The following is a 23,978-nucleotide window of genomic DNA, read 5'->3' as shown; positions in this document are numbered from 1 at the left end:
ACCATATGATATCACTTATATGTGAAATCTAGAATAGGACACAAATGAACCTACCTATGAAACAAAAATAGACTCAAGGACATAGAGAACAGAAGGTGGTTGCCAAGGGAGAGGAGGATTAGGGGAGGGACGGATTGGGAGTTTGGGGGGAGCAGATGCAAACTACTATGTATAGAATGGATAAACAGCAAGGTCCTACTGTAGAGCACAGGGACCTATAACAATCTCCTGGGATAAACCAAAATGGAAAAGGATATTATAAAAAGAATATATATATAGGTGTATAACTGAATCACTTTTCTGCACAACAGAAATTAACACATTATAAACCAACTATGCGTGTGTGTACTAAGTCACTTCAGTTGTGTCTCTATGTGATCCCATGGACTGTAGCCGACCAGGCTCCTCTGTCCAGGGGATTTTCCAGACACGAGTACTGGAAAATATTCATGTTATTTCCAGTACTTTCCAGTACTGAAAATACATGAGTACCCACGAGTGGGTTACCATGCTCTTCTCCAGGGGATCTTCCTGATCCAGGGGTCAAACTTGCATCTCTTAAGTCTCCTGCATTGGCAAGCAGGTTCTTTACCACAACACCACCTGGGAAGCCACACATCAACTATACTCCAATAAAAATAAATAATGGGACTTGTAGTCAATGGGACTGCAGACAGCTTCTAGGAACTATCTCACGTTGCTGTCTCATGATAACCAAACAGGAACTCAGGGCGCTCTGGTGACTTTTATTATGATAGAGGGACAAGGGCTAGAATTCGGCCTTCCATAGGATATGAGCATTTCTATAATAGGTGTCTGCCACTCATTACAACTTCACCCCATATAAAGTCATTGTCCTCATCAGTCTTCATTCTGTGTTTCCTTTATGGCATTTCCCTAATCTGAACTTCTTTAGTTCTTCATGACTTGTTCACTTACTCTCACTCGGTAAGCCAGAGGTCTTGTCCGACTCTGCACTGCATTCCTGGTTTCCAGAACAATGGCTGAGCAGCCGACACACAGGTGGCAGCCAGCAAACGTGTGCTGATGAGTGAATGAACGAGCGAGTGCTCCGGACAGCAAATGTAGCACGAGGGCTGTCCGTGCTGGAAATCGAACACAGACGCGAACTCTGGAAAGAACTCACCAATCTCGTTCCATTCAAGTCTCAACCTTTCTCTTCTAATACTTTTTTATTTTAAAAATCAGAGCTCTAAGAAATTACAAGGTTTGTGCATTCATCCTTCATTAGATTTTCTTCCTCTGCTTCCCCCCACCCACCTCCCGATGAAGCATGAGTGTGTCCAAAAGAGAGGCAAGGATGAATTCAGGGGGAAAAAAAGCAAAAGCAAAGGAAGTTGGATGATGCTCAAGAGAGACACTGGGAGCTGAATAATGGACTTGGCTCTAGTGCACTTTCCTCGGCATCAAGTGTTTCATAGATAAAACTCCAGGCTAAAAGAGAAGGACGCTCTGGTAAGAAAAGCCAACCTGTCACCCTTGCTGGACAATATTTGTATTTCTGTTCTGGATGCTCCCAGCCTGGGGATGTGGCTCTCAGGGATGCAGTGAAGGAGTGTAGGTACCAGGCACCGGAAGGTCCCTCACACATGGAAAGAGGGAGAAGACAGGAGTAATATCGGTGTCTGCATCCCAGCAATATCCTTTCTGGATAGCATCTAATGAAATCTTGCTTCTCAGCGTGCCAGCCAACTTATTATGACAGGTAATAAGGACTGTAACAGTCTCTATCGCACCAGCATAATGAAATCTATCCTTAGCACGAGGTCTCCACAAATGATTAGGAAAACAGCATCAGAAGTTATCTGCTTGATGCTACACGCTCTGCTAATAAACTCGGGAGAAGAAAAACACTCCAACAGATAGGGATCTCCAGCCAGATAAGGCTAGCCACTGAGTCCTTTATTTGAGATCAAAGACCTGGAGGGGCTGGCTGGGGGTGGGGGTGCCACCGATGGAGGAGGAGGGTGCCGGCTGCTCATCCCAGTGAAGGGAGGCGTAACTGGGACCAGCACCTGCATCAGTGGTCAAGCTGGGTCCTGCCTGGAAGGGCTGGGCTGCCTTCCCATGGGTGGGGGACAGAGGGCTTCAGGATTGAAACCCAATGAGAAATATACACAGGGACCCCAAGCCTCATGGTTCTGAAGGAGGGGTCCCCAGATTCATTTGGACAGAGACAGGAAGAACAAGGCTGCTGATTAAGGATGCTAACTTTCGTGGTCCCCAAACCACCCCAGGTACCATGGGAATACACCTTCTGAACTGCTTGGTCCCCTCCGCCCGTCCCCTTCTCCCTCCCTCTGGTTTCTGTCCTTTGTTCTTCCTACCATTTTTTCTGTCCTTACTCCTCTCCTTTGCTTTCTTCTTTTTGTGTTCCCTGTCTCTCTCTTTCTCCCTCTCTTGTCCTTGTTCATGCTACATATATTGCCCCAAAACTTGGTTTGCTCACTTAATAACACATCATGTAAATCCGATGAGATGGCATCTATAAACAGAATTTCTTCCTCCCAATGTGGTCACGCTGCTCTGTGGTATGGAGGCCCCACAGTTCACACAGCCTCGCCCTCAGATGGGCACTGGATTTAATTTTGTTACCTATGCCCACACAGCAGGATCCAAGTCGAACCAAACCAAAACTGGTTCCTGTATTTCTTACAGGTATATTCCCAGAACAGAAGGTTGCAGGGTCAAAATAGACCTTTAGTTCTCAAGGATGCTGTCAGTCACTTAGCCCCAGAGATAAAGCAATTCACACCCCATTTTAATAACCCACAGGCGTGTCCTTTTCCCTACAATCTCGCCAGCATCAACTGTTAGAGCTTTTCCTTTGATTTTTGCAGCTTAGAACATAATCACAAGTTAACTGAGGAGAAACTACAGCACACGGGGAATCTTTCCACACCAAGAAGAAGTCATTCCCGAGCGTGTGAGAAAAGGCTCGGGAGAGCAGCTAGCCACCCACACTCCAGGTCCCCAGCGCACTGCCTGCCTCCTCCCAGGCCCCCAGCCCCAGCCCAGCTCACCTTCTGCAGGAGGTCAATTTCCTGCTGCTTGGCGTTGAGGATGGCCAGGGCTTGTTCATGCTCCAACTCCAGCTGCTGCCGCCGTTCTGCGGCCTCTCGCATGTGCTGGGGAGGCAGGGGGAGACACACAGGTCAGGTCAGCCCAGCACCCTGCAGGGAGCCGCGTCCTGGGTTCCCCCACAGCCAGCCGGCTCCCCGGTCTGACTCACCGCCTGCATCCCGGCTTCTCCCCAGGGCGGCAGGATCAGCCGGGGAAATCCTCACACCCACAAGCCTTCCTCCCCTGTTTGCGCGTTTTCTGTTTTACGTGCCAAGAGCACGTGAGCAGAGCTGCAGGTTCCTGTGTGGAGGTGAATCTCTCTTCTCTCTGTTTGAAAAAATCCTCTCTTTCTCCGCCCCCGCCGCCACCCCCAGGTCTTCTGCAAATACCAGCCAAGATGCATGGCTCTTTCCCTAGATATGGCTACTGTTTCAAGCTTCTTACCACCATGTAACTAATGTCACCCACAATAACCATAGGAGTGAGGTAATGTAACTGGCCCCATTCTACAGATGGGAAAACTGACATGCAGTTTTCCTTGTTTGACACACACGCTAAGTGGCAGTCGGGCATTCAAATCTGACACTTCTATGGAGCTTCCAAATCTCAGGGTTTGGTCCTGTCTGATCACTCTGGTGAAGTGGGGTGCTCAGCCCCCCATGAGTCCAAATGTCTCTTCATTGGTCCCTCTGCAAATGCCCTGCCAAGGCAGGGGGTCCCAGGGCTGGGCCCTTCCTCTAACCAGAGAACCCTGCTCTGATGACCTCTTGTCACCCAAAGTCATCCCCCAGGAGAAGCTATCAGTGGGCATCAGAGGACACGAGGACCTCCTTACCCCTAACAGTGACTGACCACCTGTGAACCCTGGTGGGGTGGAACCATGAGAAATGACACCATGCAGAAAAAAGGCACAGGTGGGACCAACTTTCACACAGGCAGAATCTCGTGGAAGATTTCACGGGAAACCATTTGAATTTAGCTTCTTTCTTCACCTTCCTCCCCCCTTCCCCTCTCCTCCCCTCTCCTTCATTTCTCCCGCCTTCCCTTCCTTCTTTCCTCTTTCTCTTTTTATAATGAGATTTATGTGGCTCAGCAGTAAAGAATCTACCTGCCAAGGCAGGAGACGCAGGTTAGATCCCTGGGTCGGGAAGATTTTCTGGAAGAGGCCATGGCCACCCACTCCTGTATTCTTGCCTGGAGAATCCCATGGACAGAGGAGCCTGGAGGGCTAGAGTCCATGGGGTTGTAAAAGAGTCAGACACGACTTAGCGACTAAACAACAATAACAACAACAAATGCCAAAGGTGATTTATCAGTCAACATTTTAAACATTGGGATCCTTCACATAAAAGTCCAGATTCCTTCAGAAAAGGGAAGATTTAACTCCATGTCTCACCTGGAGGTGCTGGCAGAGGCTGGTCCCTGAGCACGCGCCTCCTGCTTGGCTGCTGCTCCTGCAGACCGAGCCTGTCCTTCCAGTAGCCTGACAGCTGAGGGTGTGTTCACGTTACACAGATGGGAGACATCTTAATATAATGGGGCTCTGCTGAGCTGTGTTTAGTCATTCAGTCGTGTCCAACTCTGTGACCCCATGGGCTATAGCCTGCCAGGCTCCTCTGTCCATGGGGATTCTCCAGGCAAGAATACTGGACTGGGTTGCCATGCCCTCCTCCAGGGGATCTTCCCAACCCAGGGATCGAACCCAGGTCTCCCGCATTGCAGGCAGATTCTTTGCCATGTGAGCCACCAGGGAAGCCTGATACAATGGGGAGGGGACCCTAATGTACTTTCCTCCTTGGCTTGAATTTGTTGGTGATTGTTATTATTTATTACTTTAAAATTTTACCATTTTAATTCTTTTACTTATTTTTATCCCCTAGCCTGGGGATGGGGGCACAGAGAGATAAGGGCAGAGAAGCAAATTCTATGCTTTTCACCATTTTTCCCAAGTCCATTCCACCTGCTACCACCAAAAGCTCTTTTCTTCCAGGAACGATCTTGTCACTCTGCCATTTAAACTGTCACTCACACATTTAAACTGTGAATGGGGAAGTTTGGGGGGTTCATGTCCCAAAGTTTTGTGGCTCCTTTGTATTAAGAAGTGAAGTCTTCCTGCCTCCATGTTGCACGCATTACATGTGTGGTGACATCACAAGCGGGCTTGTCTCCCATTTTGGGCTAAACAACCTTACAGCCCCTCTGCTGTCTTACTTTGATGAAAAGCTGCAATTACAGTAAGTCCCCTGAAATGTCAAATTTGCCCGTGTGCCCCTGTGTGCCGGCTGCTATACTGGACGACTGTACTTTTCAAGGTATTGTACTGTAAGATTAAAAATGTTTTCTTTAATTTTTGTTCACTTTTTATATGTATTATTGTATTTTAAGTATTATAAACCTATTACAGCACAGTACTATATAGCCAATGGTGTTAGTTGGGTACCTAGGCTAACTCTGTTGGATTTACGTACAAATTGGACTAACAAACACGCTCTCAGAACAGAACTCGTTCGTATATATAAGGGAGTTACTATAGTCAGCCCTTCGGCGGAGGAGTGGTGGTTTCACTGTTGCTATGGAAACTCGGGATCCTGGGAAGATAGAACCCCCCAAATATGAACAAAATCCCTTGAAATGTGGAAATGGGCATGACTGTCGATGACTATAACCTGCCTGAGTTGGGGTTGGAATGCGTCATTCATGTCTATTTGTGGACAGGAGGAGAATCAGCACACATCCATCCTTTTGCATCCACTCCAGTCTCCAGCCTTCCTGGTCTCACCAAGTCTCGCCTTCCTGAGCAGGAGAGGGGTTATTTGCCTGTAGACACCCAAGAGCCAATATTGACCATGGCTCTCCTGGCCCTGCGGAGTTCTTGGATTACCAATTTGGGTCCAGAAATTGCTAATGATCTCTAATGACATGCTTGAACCCCACTGTCCACTATCAAGCCACTGATTCCCAAACCAGCAGTACAAGGTACCAGGCATTTTCAGAACACTGAGAAAGACCAACCACCAGAGCCTCTAAAGACGTAAGGAATTCTCTGAGCTTCCAAGAAGCTTTGGAAATTCTTCCACAAACACTGCTCACTGACTCAGAGGGATATTACTTTTGTCTGGTATTGGATTTCTTCTTAAAAGCATCAGAGTTCATTAACATTTATTCTCTACCAACATTCATGGGATTGTCAAGAGGGTTGATGGGACTGTGTGTGTTAGGCTTTTCATTCTAGAGAGGAACATTTCTTTCCATTCCTTCATTCACTTTCTTCTTCTATGTATTTGTTCATTCAACCAATATTTATTGGGCAACTATCACATGCCGAGAAACTAGGCCTACAGAACAACAGGATTCTGCCTTCATGAATGGGCATTCGAATTGGGAGAGTGGATAAGAAAGGGGTTATGCAAGCCAATGAACAAAGACACGTCAATTGTAACAAGAAGTGTTAGGCTGAACCACTTAAGTTGACATTGAAGCATTGAAGCATCTTTGACTTATAAGACTGTCTATTCACATAGCCTAATCCTATGATGCAATGTCAGTCCAATACTGTAAAGAAAATTCACTCACTCATTCATTTATTCAACAATTACCAAGTATCTGTCATGTGCCAGTTGCCACTCTAAGTTCTGAAGGTGATAACGATGAAAACAAACACAAAACCAGCTCCCTTGGAGCTTACACTCTGGAGGGAGAGACAGACTCTATTCACATGCATTAAACAATATGAAGCATGTCAGGCGGTCCTAAGTGTTACAGAGAAAAATATGGTGTGAGATGAGAGGGTGGCTATGGAGTTGCAGGCATTGCAGAGGCTGGCAGCATTCATGAAGAAGAAGCAGAGACCGTGGCAGGTGATGGCGCTCCGCCCTCATGGAGGCTGTGATGGAAAGTGCCCTGGCGCAGAAACATCATGACACAAGGACACCGCCCATTCACCGCCCATTCCCACTGAGACAAGGCACTGAGCCAAGCTGCTAACAGGACTGTGGGGCGGTGAGGACTGCACTGAGCCCCCAGGAAGCTTCCAGAATGTTCCCTGCTCCGTCACTGCTCACTGGTTTGGACAACGTCCCACAGCAAGGAAAGGGAGACTTTCTTCTCCACCACTTCAAGGAGGAATGTCTTTCCAGAGAGTGACTGATGACTTCCTATTTGGTCTTGTCAGCCTAAACTGAGCAGATGCCCATAAGGAGGCCAACCCCTGGCAGCCCACAGCCTGAGGGGTCTCTGCACCCAGGAAGTGAGTCATGCGCCTTTTCTGCTCAGAACCCCTCAGTGGTCCTCATCGCCCAGGGTAAAACTGTGGTGCTGCCATGGTGGGGGAACTGCAAGACCTGCTCCTTCCTCTCTGATGTCACTGTTGTCCGTCTCTCCTGCTCTGCTCCACAGGCCTTGATTTTCTTACTCTTTCCAAGGGCCAACCACCTCAGGGCCTTTGCACATGCTGTTTTCTCTGCCAGTCATATGCTTCCCCCACCTGATACTGGAAGAGCTTGTTCTCTCAAAGTCCAGTCTTTGCCCAAATGCCACCTTCTCAGAGAAGCCATATTTAAAATGGTAACCACCCCAGAGCATCCTTATTCTCCTCCCTGCTTTATTTCACTCCAGAGCACTTATTGCCATCCAATATATTTCACACTTCATGAGTGAAAGTGTCTGCTTCTCCTTCCTAGGATGTCTCAGGCTGTGGTCCTTGCCCCTGGACAGGTACTCAGTAAGTAAGCCGTCCTTTGTGATCTGCCCGTGACTCCTCAGAGCTCAGCTCTGCCCACTCACCCATCCTGCTCCTGTCACATTGGCCTCCACCAGGTTCCTGGAACTTTCCAAACATTCCCCAGCATGTGCTTGCAGAGACAGTGATGATGGAGGTGTGCTTCCGGCACTTCAGGTCAGAAGAAGGGCAGGGTGCAGGGATCAAGAAGCAGACTGCCTGGGCTCAAATCCCAGCTCTGTTGCCTTCAGCTAGTGACTTAACCTCCCTGGGCTTCATTTTCTTTTTCTGGATTAACTATTTATTAGCATTTGGATCAATTTTTAGATGGCTGTGCTGTGCTTAGTCCCTCAGTTGTGTCCGACACTTTGTGACTGACCCCATGGACGTAGCCCGCCAGGCTCCTCTGTCCATGGGGATTCTCCAGGAAAGAATACTGGAGTGGGTTGCCATGCCCTCCTCCAGGGATCTTCCCAACCCAGGGATCAAATCCAGGTCTCCGACACTGCAGGTGGATTCTTTACCACCTAAGCCACGAGGGAAGCCCAAGAATACTAGAGTGGGTAGCCTATCCCTTCTCCAGGGGAAATTCCTGACCCAGGAATCAAATCAGGGTCTCCTGCATTGCAGGCAGATTCCTTACCAGCTAAGCTACCAGGGAAGCCCTTTTAGATAGTTAATTAACAATTAAATAACTAATGTTTATTAGTTAATTATGAATAACCACCTGCTTTGAAGAGGGGTTTTGAATATTACATGAGTTAGGATAGTACCTGGAATCTATTAAGCCTATTATCTTTTACTCTGAATATAAGAAAACCCCTTCCCATCGACCTTGGAGGTTATCATGACACAGGATACTGCAATACAGTATTGTGTAACAAAGTGTCACATAAAGCATCATGTGATAGAGGATCGTGTGATAGAGCATCGTATGTGGTATGCCATAAGACATCATCATTACATGTTACAGTATCATGTAATTTATCATCATGTCATTAACCATAAGGTGATGCTGTTTTAACATAAAACTCAAGGTGCAATGGCAAATGGGATTGTTAAATTTCTCTTTCTGATGTTTCATTGTTAGCGTATAGGAATGCAAGGGATTTCTGTGTATTAATTTGGTATCCTGCAACTTTACTACATTCACTGATCAGCTCTGATAATTTTCCGGTGGCATCCTCAGGGTTTTCTATGTACAGTATCATGTCATCTGCAAATAGGGGGAGTTTTACTTCTTCTTTTCCAATGTGGATTCCTTTTCTTTCTTTTTCGTCTCTGACTGCTGTGTCTAGGACTTCCAAAAGCTATGTTGAATAATAGTAGCAAGAGTGGGCACCCTTGTCTAAAACTGGTACTGATGAACCTATTTGCAGGGCAGGAATAGAGATGCAGACGTAGAAAGCAGACTTGCGGACCCAGTGGGGGAAGGAGAGGGCGGGACAGAGGAGCATCGAAACATATATGGTGCCATGTGTAAAACAGCTAGCTAATGGGAAGTTGCTATATAACCCAGGGAGCTCAATGGGGTACTCTGTGACAACCTAGAGAGGTGAGATGGGGTGAGAATGGGGGGACGTTCAAGAGGGAGGGGACATATGTACACTTAGGGCTGATTTACATTGTTGTATGGCAGAAGCCAATACAAAATCGTAAAGCAATTATCCTCCAATTTAAAAAAAAAAAAAACTCAAGGTGAAGGGGGGAAGGGGGGTAGAATATATTCTATGACCAAGGACTCTACCAGCAAGGCAATAAGTGATAAAGATGATGGTATTGGCAAGATGATAGTGTTAAAGAAAACGCATACCATTTAGTAAGCTCTTACTAATACTGTGTACCAGGAACTATCTCTAACACTGAGAGCTGGGCATTGTGATTATGTTTACAACAGGCCACAGGTTCATGATGCTAGCGGTAAAGAATCTGCCTGCCGGTGGAGGCAACACAAGAGACACGGGTTCGATCCCTGGATAGGGAAGATCCCCTAGAGGATGAAATGGCAACCCACTCCAGTATTCTTGCGCAGAAAACCCCATGGAGAGAGGAGCCTGGTGGGCTGCCTATAAGGGCCACAAAGAATCGGACATGACTGAGCCACTGAGCACACAGAGCACAGACTCAGGGAAGCTGAGTGCCTTGCTGAAGCCCACATCAGAGCCTGGAAGCCATCCCCAAATGACAAACCTCAGAGCCAGAGTCTGCCTAACCGCTGACCCTTTGCTGGCCTGAGGCCACTTCTCCATGGCCATCTTCAGTGTGAAACTCTACCAGGGGCAGATCTGCATTTTCAGACTCCAGAACAAGCCGATCTGGTTCGGATGAACAATTATGCAGCTGTTTAATGATACTATTGTTCCAGCTAATTTTTGCGCTTCTGTTTATTTTGGAAGCGGGCACTGCCAAATACAGCCTGCGTAATCTTTATTTAGCTTCGGGAAGGAAGTTATTAGTGGAAGGAGGAAACCATTTGCCTTAAAGGATTCATTAGAAACATTAACTGAATATAAAATTCTTCCAGGCGCGCTGCCGCAGGCGTGGGGGTCACTGGAGGATAGACGGGCCACACACCTTAGTGGGCTTCTTGTGTAGAGGCAAAAGGGGAACAGGAGTGTGTAGGTCAGATGGATGGGAACAGCTGGGTTGGAAATAGCTGTTAAGTTTTTCAGACTGATGGACCAAGTCAACATGAAGTGGTTGTCAGAAAAGCAAAATGTGTAAAAATATATGCCCTTCTGGGTATTACTGATCAGAGTTCTTGGCCTTCCTTAATCAATAAAAATTGACAAGAAGCCAGACAAGAAATTCAGGCAGGGCTTTATTGGGGCCCCTGCTGCAGCAAGCAGGGAGTGAAAACAAGTAACGGGTTCCCTGTCTTGCTTGCTCCCTGAGGGCATGAGAGCTGGTTCTTTATGTGAGGGTAGGGATGTGTCCAGGGGTCAGGCTGGAGGAGGGACAGGTGGTCTGCCCACCCCTCTAGTGGTGTTGAGGGCAGGGGGCATGCGCAGTACCCTGCTTTTGCTCCCAACACCCTGTTTTTGCTCCCAGCTCTTCAGCAGTGGCACTTGGAGTTTTGGTCTTTTTGTACCTTTTTGTCCATAATTTGCCCCAACTGCGCATGCAATTATTTTCAGTCCCTTACAATTTCTTTGTATTTTATTGCCCGAGCAAACATTGTCCAGGTGCAAGCACTGCAGCAAAGGGTCCCAGGCCCCAGCCTGTCTCGGGGACATCGTGTTTGAGGTTAACTATAATAAGCATCACAGCTGGGGGAATAAGAGTAGTTGGGAACTTTTTTAGCTTCCTGTGCATCTTCCCTCATCCTACCTGTCCCTTCAAAGCCACGCTCCCCTCCAGCTGCTGCCCACATATCTGTTTCCTTTTCCAGCAAACTGCTTAGTGTTGTCTGCACCCACTGTCTCCACGACCTCACTCCCCACTCACCCTTCAAACTTCTTTACCCCAGCTCGCCTCCTACCGCTCAGCTAGCAGCCTTCTGCCAGCTGACCAAGGAGATCCCTGCTGTCCAAGCCAGAGGTCACATATCTGCCTGATGGAATCATCTCTCAGGAGCACGTGGCAACCGGGGCCACCTCCTCATGAAACACCTGCTCTGCTCCTGGCCCAGGAACCCCCACATTGGCCCAGTGTCCCCTCTTCTCTGTTAACTCCAATTATACACTCACCTTCCCAAATAAAATCTTTATTTCTACACTCATATCCAACTGCCTATTTCTCATCTCCACGTAGATGTACAGGAGTAAGCTCAAATTCAATCTGTCCAAATACAGAGTTCTTGACTTTCTTTCTCCAACCACTTCCAGCCCTCACTTGCCCCATCTCAGCAATGATCCCACCAGCCATTCAGATTCTACAGCCAAAAAGCCGGGAGTCATTTTTGCTCCCCTATCCTCCTTGCTCCACATCCAAGTCTTTAGAAAATCTTCTATTTGCACCAAAACTTCCTGGGTTGGCTCTTTTCTCCATCTCCACTTCCATCACCACTGGGCTGACATTATCATGACTCTGCCAGACAATAGCCAGACTTTAGAGTTGGTCTTCCTGCCATCAGTCCTGCCCCCTGAAAAGTCCCTCAGAGCAGCCAGGGTGCTCCCTCCAAAACACAGGCGTCTGTGATGGCTAATTCTGTATCAACTCACCTGAGCTAAGGGATGCCCAGAGAGCTGGGAAAGCATGTCTTCTGGGTGAGTCTGGGAGGCTGTTTCTGGAAGAGATTAGCATTGGAATTGGGGAACTGAGTACAGCAGATGATTCTCCCTGGTGTGAGAGGGTGCCATCCCTTATGCTGAGGACCGCACAGAACGAGAAGGCAGAGGAAGGAGGAATCACTCTCCATCTGCTTGAGCTAGGACGTCTATCTTCTGCCCTTGGACATCAGCTTCCTGCTTCTTGGGCTTTGGGGCTCAGATTAGGACTTACATCATCAGCCCCCAAATACTCAGGCCTTTGGACTTGGACTGAATGACACCACTGGCTTTCCCAGTCCTCCAGCTTGCAGGTGGCAGGGAGACCGTGGGATTTCTTGGCCTCCACAACTGCCTGAGCCAATTCCTAGACTAAATCTCCTCTTGTATCTACATCTCTCTCTCTCTCTCTCTCTCTTTCTGTACATCTGACTGGTTTTGCTTTTCTGGAGAACCCTAATACCCTGTCTTCTGTTTAAATTACTCAATGATTGCAACTGCACTTGGAGCAAAATTCAAACTCTTTGCCACTGCTGAAGGGCTCCTCTGTGATGGGGTCCACTTGTCTCTTAATCTCTTACTTTCCTCCTTCACTATTTAGCTGTGCTGGCCTCTGATCAGCTCCACTCTTATGTCAAGATCATCCCCGTCTCCACATGGGGAGCATATGCCATCCCACTGCCTGGAATGCTGGTCCTTGCAATCTTCACATGGCTGACCCGTCACTGCATTTATATCCACCAGAGGTTATTTTGTCTATTTTTATTTCTTCTACGTCTTCCCTCCTCCCTGCTTATCTGTGAGATCCATATGATTAGAGAACTCATCTCTATCTGCTGATACACCCCAGAGTCTAGAACAGTCTCTGGCTCATAGTGGGATGGAATAAATGAATCCCTTTATCCAGAACATCTTCCCCATGGCTCCAACCCAATCTCAACTCTCTCTTCGCTGTCACTTATGGTTGTTCTTGTTGTTTAGTCTCTAAGTTATGCCTGACTCTTTGCAACTATATGGACTAAAGTCCACCAGGCTCCTTATCCATGGGATTTCCCAGGCAAGAATACTGGAACCAGTTGCCATTTCCTTCTCCAAGGGATCTTCCCCATCCAGGGACAGAACACGTGTCTTCTGCATTGGCAGGTGGATTCTTTACCACTGCGTCACCTGGGAAGCTCTTCACTTATGGCATCTAACATTATTCTGCATATAGCAGATGCATCGTCATTATTATCATTCTGCATATAATATATGCATTATTACTATCCCTATTCTGCATATAGATCATAGACTTTGTACCATTCTGATTAATTTTGTGCAATTCTCACTTTTTCAATTGGACTCTAAATGTCTCTTCCATACCCATACTCCACAGGCAGTAGAAGCTTAATTCACATTTGCCAAATGGAATTCAATCAATGCTTATGGATGGAAGAGTTGCCCTTTGGCTGTCAGGAAACTAAATTTCTGCCTTTAGGGAGACTAGAGGAGAGAGAGTTCTCACCACTAGGGATCCCACATTTTAACCGAACTGTGAACCAGACACATCAACTAATTCTCCTAGAGGAAAGCCATGCTGGTAGGGTTAGTGTCTTCCATTTATCAAATGTTCTCTAGGAGATGAACTTTGAAGGCTGATAAAGAGTAGAGATAAATGGATGGTGAGAAAATGTTTAAACCAACAATAGGAGAGTGATTGGTTTTGAAGTCTGAAATCTGTGGAGTTAAGTGAATGGTGGGAGAAAAAATTAGCTCAGATGATAGACGGGGTTTGTAGCTGTGAGTTGAACATTAGTAACATCTATGAACCAGTCAAAGCAAAGAAACAGACAAGACTCAAGACCATACAAACATATTAAACGTACTCAAATGTCTTGGCATAAGGATATACTATTGATTCATCCCATACAGCACTGATTTTCCAAATACAGCCAGAAGATATGTCTATGTTGAAACACACACAGAAAACCACAGTGTTGTGAGGTTAATATTTTTGAGCTATTGATCAATATTTCTTTCTGTTACTCTCTTCTATTTCTTCTCCACTCCTGCCCCACCTCCCATCCAGAAGGCAGGTCCACTCTGTGCTTGCCATCTCAGATAGGATGGACAGAGTTAGGGGCAGATAAAGGACTCTCCTGGGCTTTGGGGCAGGATGAAAGGAAATCACACCGACCAGCTATGTGTGGCAACTACCTAAGACTACAGCTTCCCTCCACATCGGCAAAAACATTGCTTCATCAGAGGTCAAGAGATAAACTCACGTGTGTATAGACACTGGTGCATTCTGGAGAGAAGGGCTTTGGTTCTTCTTTCTGGAATGTTCCAGAGATGTGAGACCCAAGAGAACTTACAGCTAGCAAGTGATTCCAGAAAATGAAGCTCTGAACTGCCTAGCTGAGATCTCTGCACTACACTGAGCTAATCCAGAGTTCATATGAATTCATACCACTCAACTATCAAATTCTTTAGTCCTCTAGTTAATTATACTGTCAGGTATATTTGAAAGGTACTAAGAGTAGATCTTAAAAGTCTGCATCACACACACACAAAATTTGTAATTATGTACAGTGACAGATGTTAACTAGACTTATGGTGGTGAACATTTTGCAACTTAGACAAATATCAAATCATAATGTTGTACATCTGAAACTGACATACTGTTATATGTCAATTGTACTTCAAAAAATTCTTTGGTCTTATATTTTGCAATGATGTCATGTAACTGAGAATAGCATTGAAGCATGTATATTACCATATGTGAAACAGATCACCAGTCCAGGTTTGATGCATGAGACAAGGTGCTCAGGGCTGGTGCACTGGGATGATCCCGAGGAATGGGATGGGGAGGGAGGTGGGATGGGGGTTCAGGATGGGGAACACATGTACACCCATGGCTTATTCATGTCAAATGTATGGCAAAAACCACTACAATATTGTAAAGTAATTAGCCTCCAATTAAAATAAATAAATGAATTAAAAAATCATAATGTTGTACATCTGAAACTGACATACTATTATATGTCAATTATACTTCAAAAAATTCTTTGGTCTTATATTTTGCAATGATGTCATGTAACTTTCAGAGAAGGCAATGGCACCCCACTCCAGTACTCTTGCCTGGAAAATCCCATGGATGGAGGAGCCTGGAGGGCTACAGTCCATGGAGTCCCTACGAGTCGGACACGACTGAGCGACTTCACTTTCACTTTTCACTTTCATGCATTGGAGAAGGAAATGGCAACCCACTCCAGTGTTCTTGCCTGGAGAGTCCCAGGGACAGGGGAGCCTGGTGGGCTGCCGTCTATGGGGTCGCACAGAGTCAGACACGACTGAAGCGACTTAGCAGCAGCATGTAACTTTAAGCCTTGTCTCCCAAATGATGGAAACAACTGTTAGACTGTGGCTTGTGGATTTTTAAAGCCTAAATGTAAATAATAAGAATTGGACAGAAGGGTGGGAATCTCAGCATATGCATGTATGGGTGGGGACAAGATGGAATCCTCCAACAGTTGATATTATGTAATCCCCAATCACAACTTAGGTGTAACCCTGGTGTGCTGGTCAATTGTCTTATTGCTGTGGAATCTGTTTCTCTCCCTTCCCTGCTTTGCTCACAGAGAACTACACTTCCCAGACTGCTTTGCCCAGGCTTCTCAGCAACTGGCCAGTCAGAGAAACCAGAGGGTGGGAAGAAGACAGAGACCCTCTCTCTACTTCCTATATTATCCCTGCAACTGGTTCGTTCTCCTCTAAGGGTCTAGCTCCAGCTGGTGGCCCTCACCCATGGTGGTTGGGAACGCCATCGCCCCTACTCTCTCTGTAGCCTTAGAGGTGGTATCTCCAAGTGCGTGTTTGACTTCTCACCTCCCCTGAAAGTATTAGTCGCTCAGTCATGTCCAACTCTTTGTAACCCCATGTTCTGTAGTCTCCAGGCTCCTCTGCCCATGGAATTCTCCAGGCAAGAATACCGGAGTGGGTAACCATTCCCTTCTCCAAAAGATCTTCCTAACAAAGGGATCGAACCTAGGTCTCCTGCATTGCAGGCAGATTTTATAACACTGAGCCACCAGGGAAGCTCTTCTACTGCCTCTGTGACCAATTCCCTGAATTAAGGTCCCTCCACCTAAAGACACCTAGATTGGGACTTCCCTGGTAGTCCAGTGATTAAAAATCCACCTTGCAATGCAGAAGACGCAGTTTTGATCCCTGGTTGGGGAAAAAAAGATCCCACATGCCATGGAGCAACTAAGCCCATGAGTTACAACTACTGAATCCATGTGCTACAACTGGAGAGTCCTGTGAGCCTCATCAAAAGATTCCACATGATACAACAAAGATCCCACATGCTGCAACTAAGATCTGATGCAGCCAAATAAATAAATAAATATCAAAATACATTCATATTAAAAAAAAAAAAAGACACCTAGATTGGTGTCTGCCTTTCAACTGAAATCTGGCTGAGAGGCTGAAGGAAAAGGATGAAGCCAACTCCAGGTTGACATCACAAATGTCTAACATTCTTTCAAAATGAGCATCTTAAGGGAATTAAGTAACTTTGGGGGGAAAATGCTCTATTTCTTTCACTTGAGCTTTAACAATTAGATTAATGTTTTATGGATATCCTGTGACAACTGGAAGGAAAAAAAAAAAAAACGTTGAAATCTGAACTTTGCTGACACCCTGCTAAGCAGCAATGAATCTGTCCAGGAACATTTACAGCCTGAGAATGGCTTCATTTACTTTACCCACAATTTTACTGGTTTTAATATGGCTTAGTTAGTTTACTTGAAACATTTCTACTGAAAAAAATGGTTTTGATGCTTCTCCCCAACTTAGAAAATTGCTCCTTTCATTCTCAGTGTAGCTGACCTTGGAATGAGCACTTTAATGAGTCTGTGTTGTCTCCTCTCCCGGAGGGTGGGGCATAGACATGCAATTCAGGGAGCTCTGAAGCCTGTGGCTTATGCATAGTGGATGGAGAAGTTCAAGGGTGACACTCCCTGGGCCCAGACCCCAGTCTTCTGTCTAGGAAATCTTGCTGAAACATCAAAAGCAGAAAATCCAGTGGGTTGAGAAATTACTAGAAACAAGACAAGACACAAACACCTTTTCATTTTATTTCTGACACACACCCATCAGCTGAATACTCAGAACTTCAGAAATGATGTAAAATGGGAGCAAATGCATCCTTCTATCCCATTATTCACCCTCCCTTCACAGTTACCATAAAGATGTCCAATGGATGGATGGACAGATGGAAAGAAAAGTGGATGGATGGATAGGTGGATGGACGGATGACTTAGACAACCATAGTCTTGCCCTTTCCTCTCATTGTCCAGGCTTGCCAACAGTGCCTTGGCAAGCCACCATGTGCCCTGGGGTTAGACTAACTTTCATGTCCCAAGAAATGTTTTAGGTCATTTCTGCCTTCCTGATTTGGATTATTAGGTTCTGTCTTCACTTAATGGTCTGATTTACTCCTAAATGTTCACTAATTCCCTTGTACCCCAAACCCAACTCAAACTTCACTTTCTCTAATTTGTCCCCAATTACTCTCATCCTTGGGGCTTCCCTCGTAGCTCAGTCAGTAAAGAATCTGCCTGCAATGCAGAAGTCCACCTGCAATCCGGGAGACCTAGGTTCAATTTCTGGGTCAGGAAGATCCCCTGGAGAAGGAAATGGCAACCACTCCAGTATTCCTGCCTGGGAAATCCCATGGACAGAAGAAACTGGCAGGCTATAGTCCATGGGGTTGCCAGGGTTGAACACGACTTAGCAACTAAACCACCAACCACCACCACTCTCATCTTACTGACTTCCTTCTCTGCAGTGGACTTCTGATAATCTTCTCAGCCCAGACTGTATTACCTGTTCAAATGATAGCAGCATCCTGAATTATCCCAAGGACATCATCTTTTCCCTACTCTCAGTCTCACATTTTGTGGGGAGCAACCTCAACCCCTGACTCCAAGGTCTGCATGTTATCTACACACTTCTAGATACACAAGCCCAAAGGTTGACCAACTGAACAAATTCTGAGACATTTACTAGAAATATTGGGAAAAATGGAAATATTTTCTTCTGTGGGGGTTAAACTGCTGCTGCTACTGCTGCTAAGCCACTTCAGTCGTGTCCGACTCTGTGCGACCCCATAGATGGCAGCCCACCAGGCTCCCCCGTCCCTGGGATTATCCAGGCAAGAGTACTAGAGTGAGGTGCCATTCCCTTCTCCAGTGGGGGTGAAACTGGTAGAATGCAAATCAGGAGATGTTGGGTACATGACTTGGTGAGAGCCTGCCTGTGCCTGACTGACACAGAAAAAATCAGTTACAAAAGATGAAGAGAGACTCTTCTCGATATCACATACATACCTTGATTCAACCTTGCCTGAAGCCTAACCTCTCTCATATTTCCCACTTTATAAACCAATGATTTTTCTCTCTTAAAACCATTTGGCATAGGTTTTCATGAACCTTATCCCAAATTATCTTCACTAAGACATTTTCAACAGCACTTATGAGTACCACAAAGCTTAGTTAGTTCTATAACGTCTCATGCACTGAACCTTCATGACTTTTTAGTCCTGTTTCTCAAAATAAAGAGACAGCTGGTGAATCATGACAGTTTTGGAGTTCTTTCAATTCCCTGTTTTGGGAAGAAGCAGCCAGAGAGTTAAAGGAGCTTTCCAGAATTAAAATGACACCTTCTCAGCAACAGAGAGTGTACACTGGGGTAGAGGGACATGGGGGTGGAAAGGGGTGGAGTGAGGTGAGGTGGAGGCAGGATGCCTCTCTCCCAGGGCCAGGAAACAAAGTCCTAAGATCAGGTCACTGGCAGCAAATTTCGTTATTCAAGGAAATTAACCTTATTTTAGTAAGGTTGAAACCCATGAGTCCAGCATCGGAGCCACACAAGGGGGTTTCTGTGAAACTCTGGGCCAGAGGACAAGTTCAGAGGATTGAAACAGAGGTCACATTTAAACACACACTGGAACTTAGCCACCCTGGAAAAAGGTTCGGGTGGAGGGAGGGAGAGAACTCAGTAACTGAGAGTTTTCATGGGAGCTTCTGATCCTGCACATGGGGCCACTGCAGTTAAACCCTCCTAGGCTTCCCTGGGGCTTCCCTGATAACTCAATTGGTAAAGAATCATCTGTATAAATTCCATAAGTCTTCATGATCCTGACTGTTCCTGGGAGCATAAGGGGTCCGTGGGTCCGCAAGAAGAGTCTGAAAGTCTCTGGTTTTCACGCCAAGACAAACCCACACCAAATTCCTAATATTTGGCTTCCATTTCCATTTACAAATGTTTTCCCAATTCCAAGGGCACATGTCATGTTCCGTGAGACTATTTCACATCTGAAAAGTCTGAAGATCATGCACCCCAGCAAGAAGTGCCTGTTTGAAATGCTCTGCCTGTGGCAGGACTTATTTTTAAAGCAGTGATATTTATAGCCTGATGTCGGCATTAACACGAGTGCTTAAGTAGCCTACAAATGTCAAGATGCCGCTTTCCCAGGAAAGCTCGGATGTGACATGGAGTGAACGAGCGTGGAGCAAATTGAATCATCTCCTCCACATTAGATCAAAGGGGGATCTGTCTTCTGCTTTGGCTCCTGCCCTGCCTGGGCAAAGAAATTAAGGAAAAAGTCATTTCCCTTAACAGAAGTTAACAACCATGCTTTTAATGTCACGTTCATGGGATCCGGTGTGCCTGGTGGAAATAATGAAGCATTTCTGTGCCCACAATTTCCTTTTACGAGACACCTGGTGAGAAGAACACATCATTTACTGAGTTCCTGTCTTCAAAAACAAGAAAAGAGGCTTTTAAAGCTGTTTGTTTTCCATGCCATATGACTTCCTGTCCTGTCTGTGGAAAGCAGAGTCATTCATAACGAGAATTAGCATGAAAAAGAACCATGGAAGCTGACATATATTTTGACCAAACTATCTTTGTTTCTTAATGGTTATTTTAAGTTTTTGAACTGGGTCTTCATAGAGGCAAGCCTGGGCTACTCTTTAGTTGTGGTGCATGGGCTTCTAGCGGTGGCTTCTGTTGCAGCTCGCAGACTCTAGAGCATAGGCTTAATAGTTGTGGTGCCTGGGCTCAGTTGCCTTGAGGCATGTGGGATCTTAGATCCTGGACCAGGATTGAACCCATGTCCCCTGCATTGGCAAGCAGATTCTTAACCACTGAGCCACAAGGGAAGTACCTCTTTAGTTTTTTAAACTGGAAAAATTTAGGAAGTCAGGAGCTCCTTTAACAATAGAGTTCTCCTGATTCCTGATTTGTCCTTAAGCCACCGGACAAGCTTCTCTCTTGCTCATCTGACCCTGATGGATTCTGAAAACACAGGGACAGTAACACTCAGAGCTATTAATATTAAGATCATCTTTCTGAAACACGATTCTCATCACGCCCCAGTGATCCCAGACTGCCTAGCCTGGGGATTAAGACCAGACAGGTACAGGATATATGGTCACCCAGACCTGCACTCAAATGTCATTTTACCACTTACAAGCTGTGTGCTCTGGGGCAAGGTGTGTACCTCTCTGAGCCTCTGTTTCCTTATTTATCAACTGAAAGAAAACAACCCCAACCTTCCCAAGGTCATTGCAAAGATCAGATGAAATGTGAGATTCAAAGTGAACTGCACAGTAATTACCTTTAATGCAATTATGGGTATTTTCCATTTTATTTGTTTTCTATTTGTTCCCTCTCCTATTCATTGTTCTATTTCATGTTTTTGCCTTCTTTTCAACGACGTGAATGTATGTTAGTATTCCATGTCATATATTTCTCGGGTGTTTGACTATATATTTTTATATGCCTTTTAGTGGTTGTTCCAGGTCTCTTAATATATGTATTTAAATTAAAATAATCTATCCAGAATCAAATTTTGCCACACCAAGCGAAATGTAGAAACATTACCACCATCTTAGTATCTCCTTTCAGTGTTATGGTTGTCCTAAGGATTATTACATCTACATACATTGAAAACCTTCAGGATTATTGATATAATCCTTCTTGAACTGTCATACATATTTTAAAGAACCTAAGAGGAGAAAAATAGCCTATTATATCCAGCTAGCTCCTTACCATTTCTGTTCCTCTCATCCACCCAATAGTTATTAAACACCAACTATGTGACAATTGCTAGCAATACAATATAGACAACAGAAGTGGTCCTGGCTTGTGTGGATTTCACCTTCTAGTGGGAATGATTAGTGTTTATCAAATAAGGATATAAAAATGAAACCCTGTGACAAGTGCCATGAAGGAGACATGCTGAATGCTGAGATTTTTCCATCACTACCAGATGAGCCCTGGCAGCCTCCCTGGGGAGGGAAAAGATGAGTGGATGTTTTGAGGATGCATAGGAGTTGGTTAGAAGACGGAAAGGGAAAGCATTCCATGCAGAGGGAGTGGTGTGTGCAAAGGCCCTGTGGTAGAAGGGATCAAAGCGAGGTCAAGGGTGAAGGAGGGCTGGTGTGACCTGGGGAGAGTGAGATGCAGAATATTGAAGGGGAATCAAGGAGGTCAGCAAGGACCAGAACACCTTGAAGGAATGCCATCCTCATTTTCAGAGCCATGGGCAGCCATGCAAGGATGCAAGGATCAGCATCAGAGAACAGCATGACTAGATTTGTTTGCAAAGACTGTGGTGTGAAGAAAAGATAAGAGGAGAGCCAGAACAGGCAGGAGGAGACAGGAAGTTAGGACATGCGTGTTATAGCCTGAGCAAGAGAGTGGCTGTGTGGTCTCAGGCGGTGGTAGTAGAAATGAGGAGAGTAAATGGGCTTGGAGCAGGGGGTGGGTATTTGGATGACTTGCTTGAAATCAAAAAGATTTTTCATGAATTGCATGACCAGGATGAAGGAGAAGGAACAGCAGACCTCCAGATGGAGCAGCTGGATCGATGGTGAAACCAGGAAACAGAATCCGATTGGGCTTCTTATTTCAAGATCTGTGGATTTGTGTTGAAATGGATTTCACTCCTGGACACGTGCTTTCATTCATCCCCAAACAATTACTGGACGCTTACTCTGTGCATCCGTACAGTATGCTAAGTCACTTCAGTATGTCCAACTCTTTGTGACCCTATGGATTGTAGCCTGCCAGGCTCCTCTGTCCATGGGGTTCTCCAGGCAAAATACTGGAGTGGGTTGCCGTGCCCTCCTCCAGGGGATCTTCCCAGCGCAAGGATCAAGCCATGTCTCTTGTGTCCCCTGCATTGGCAGGCAGGTTCTTTACCGCTAGTGTTACCTGGGAAGTCCCCACTTACTCTGTGCCTAATACTTAATGCTTGGAATAGAATAACAAACAAGTCAAAGATCATCTCCGTTCTTAAGAAGCTTACATTCTGCTGGGGAAGGGTATGTAGAAAATAAACAGGGAATCTGGCAAATAAACAAGGATTTCAGAGAAGGATAGAAGAGGATGAGAAAGCAAGGTGGTGTGCAGGGGAGACAGGCAACAGTGGAAACTCTATTCGAGTCAGACAGGGAGATGACATTTTAGCTGAGACCTGTATGATGACCAGAAGCTGGTCAAGCAGCATTTCGGGGAAAGCTCATGGAAGCAGGAACCAGCTCGGTATGTGTCCACTGGCTGCACCAACCCCTGGGGCAGGGTTGGCGAGATGTGAGGGAAAGGGCAGATATGCAACAGATGAGGTGGTGGCCCTGTTGTGGGTTTGGTTCTGCCTCCCAAATGGATGTACTGAAGCCTTCACTTGACTAGATGTCACTCATTTTTAAATGATCACATGAATGATCCACTTCTGGTGAACATCATGGCTGTTTATCCCAGGATGGCTAATGCTACAATAAAGATCATGGGGGATGTTATGGGGGCTTTATGTCTTATGTGGACTCCCAGAAGGGAGACTGTAAGAAAAGATGATGCGCAAGCTAGGACTTCCCTGGTGGTCCAGTGGTTAAGAATCCACCTGCCAATGCAAGGAACACATGTTCGATCTCTGCTCTGGAAAGATTCCACATTCTAGTGAGGCAATTAAGCCCAAGTGCCACAACTACTGAGCCCACGAGTTGCAACTACTGAAACCTGCACACCAAGACCCCATGCTCTGCAACAAGAAAAGCCAGTGCAATGAGAAGCCCACACACTGCAACTAAGAGTAGCCCTTGCTCGCCACAATTAGAGAAAGTCTGCATGCAATAGCAAAGATTCCATGCAGGGAAAAAAAAAAAAAGTATGCATAAGCTAAAAGAGTATGCATAAACTGCCCATGGACTTCCTTGGTTGCTCAGATGGTAAAGAATCTGCCCGCAGTGCAGGAGACCTGGGTTCAATCCCTGGGTCGCAAAGATCCCCTGGAGAAGGGAATGGCAACCCACTCCAGTATTCTTGCCTGGAGAATTCCATGGACAGACCATGGGGTCGCAAAGAGTCGGACACCACTGAGCAACTAACACTTTCAACAACTTTCATAAGCTAAATGGGCTTCCCCGGTGGCTCAGATAGTAAAGAATCTGCCTGCAATGCAGGAGACCTGGTTCCATCCCTGGGTTGGGAAGGTCCCCTGGAGAAGAGAATGGCAACCCACTCTAGTATTCTTGCCTGGAGAATCCCCATGGACAGAGGAGCCTGGCAGGCTATTGTCCATGGGGTCGCAAAGAGTTGAACACAACTGGGAGACTAACTACAACCCAGAAAGGCTGCAGCAACTCACCTCCAGCCGGCATCGTGCAAGCACACTTGCTCCCTGCGGCCCTGGGCACTGTCTCTCCTAAAAGTTTATTAATCTGATGGAGGTATCGGCATCTCACTGTCATTTCAATTTGCATTTTCCTGATGATCAGTGACACTGAACACCTTACATGTTTAGCAGCTCAGAATTCTGATGGGCTGGCTGGGGTTCCCAGCAGAGAACAAAGAACTAGACTGCCTGCTACACAGAGAAAGTCATCAACTCCATGGTGGGGGCAGAGAAGGTCCAAGCC

General features: G+C 46.0%; 1 protein-coding gene across 1 annotated transcript in view; it reads right to left on the bottom strand.

Moving 5' to 3' along the window:
- RIMBP2 (RIMS binding protein 2) overlaps positions 1-23,978 on the bottom strand; it is a 117,986-nt gene that overhangs the window by 79,151 nt on the left and 14,857 nt on the right. The window contains exon 2 of the mRNA XM_055550208.1: positions 3,045-3,149. Coding sequence (XP_055406183.1) covers positions 3,045-3,146 — 102 coding nt within the window. The 5' untranslated portion in view covers positions 3,147-3,149. The remainder of the gene's footprint in view (positions 1-3,044; positions 3,150-23,978) is intronic.

The sequence above is a fragment of the Bubalus kerabau genome, chromosome 16 (genome assembly GCF_029407905.1).
Source record: "Bubalus kerabau isolate K-KA32 ecotype Philippines breed swamp buffalo chromosome 16, PCC_UOA_SB_1v2, whole genome shotgun sequence".
In the NCBI taxonomy this organism is placed as follows: domain Eukaryota; kingdom Metazoa; phylum Chordata; class Mammalia; order Artiodactyla; family Bovidae; genus Bubalus; species Bubalus kerabau.
This window is presented reverse-complemented; position numbering and strand designations above follow the sequence as displayed.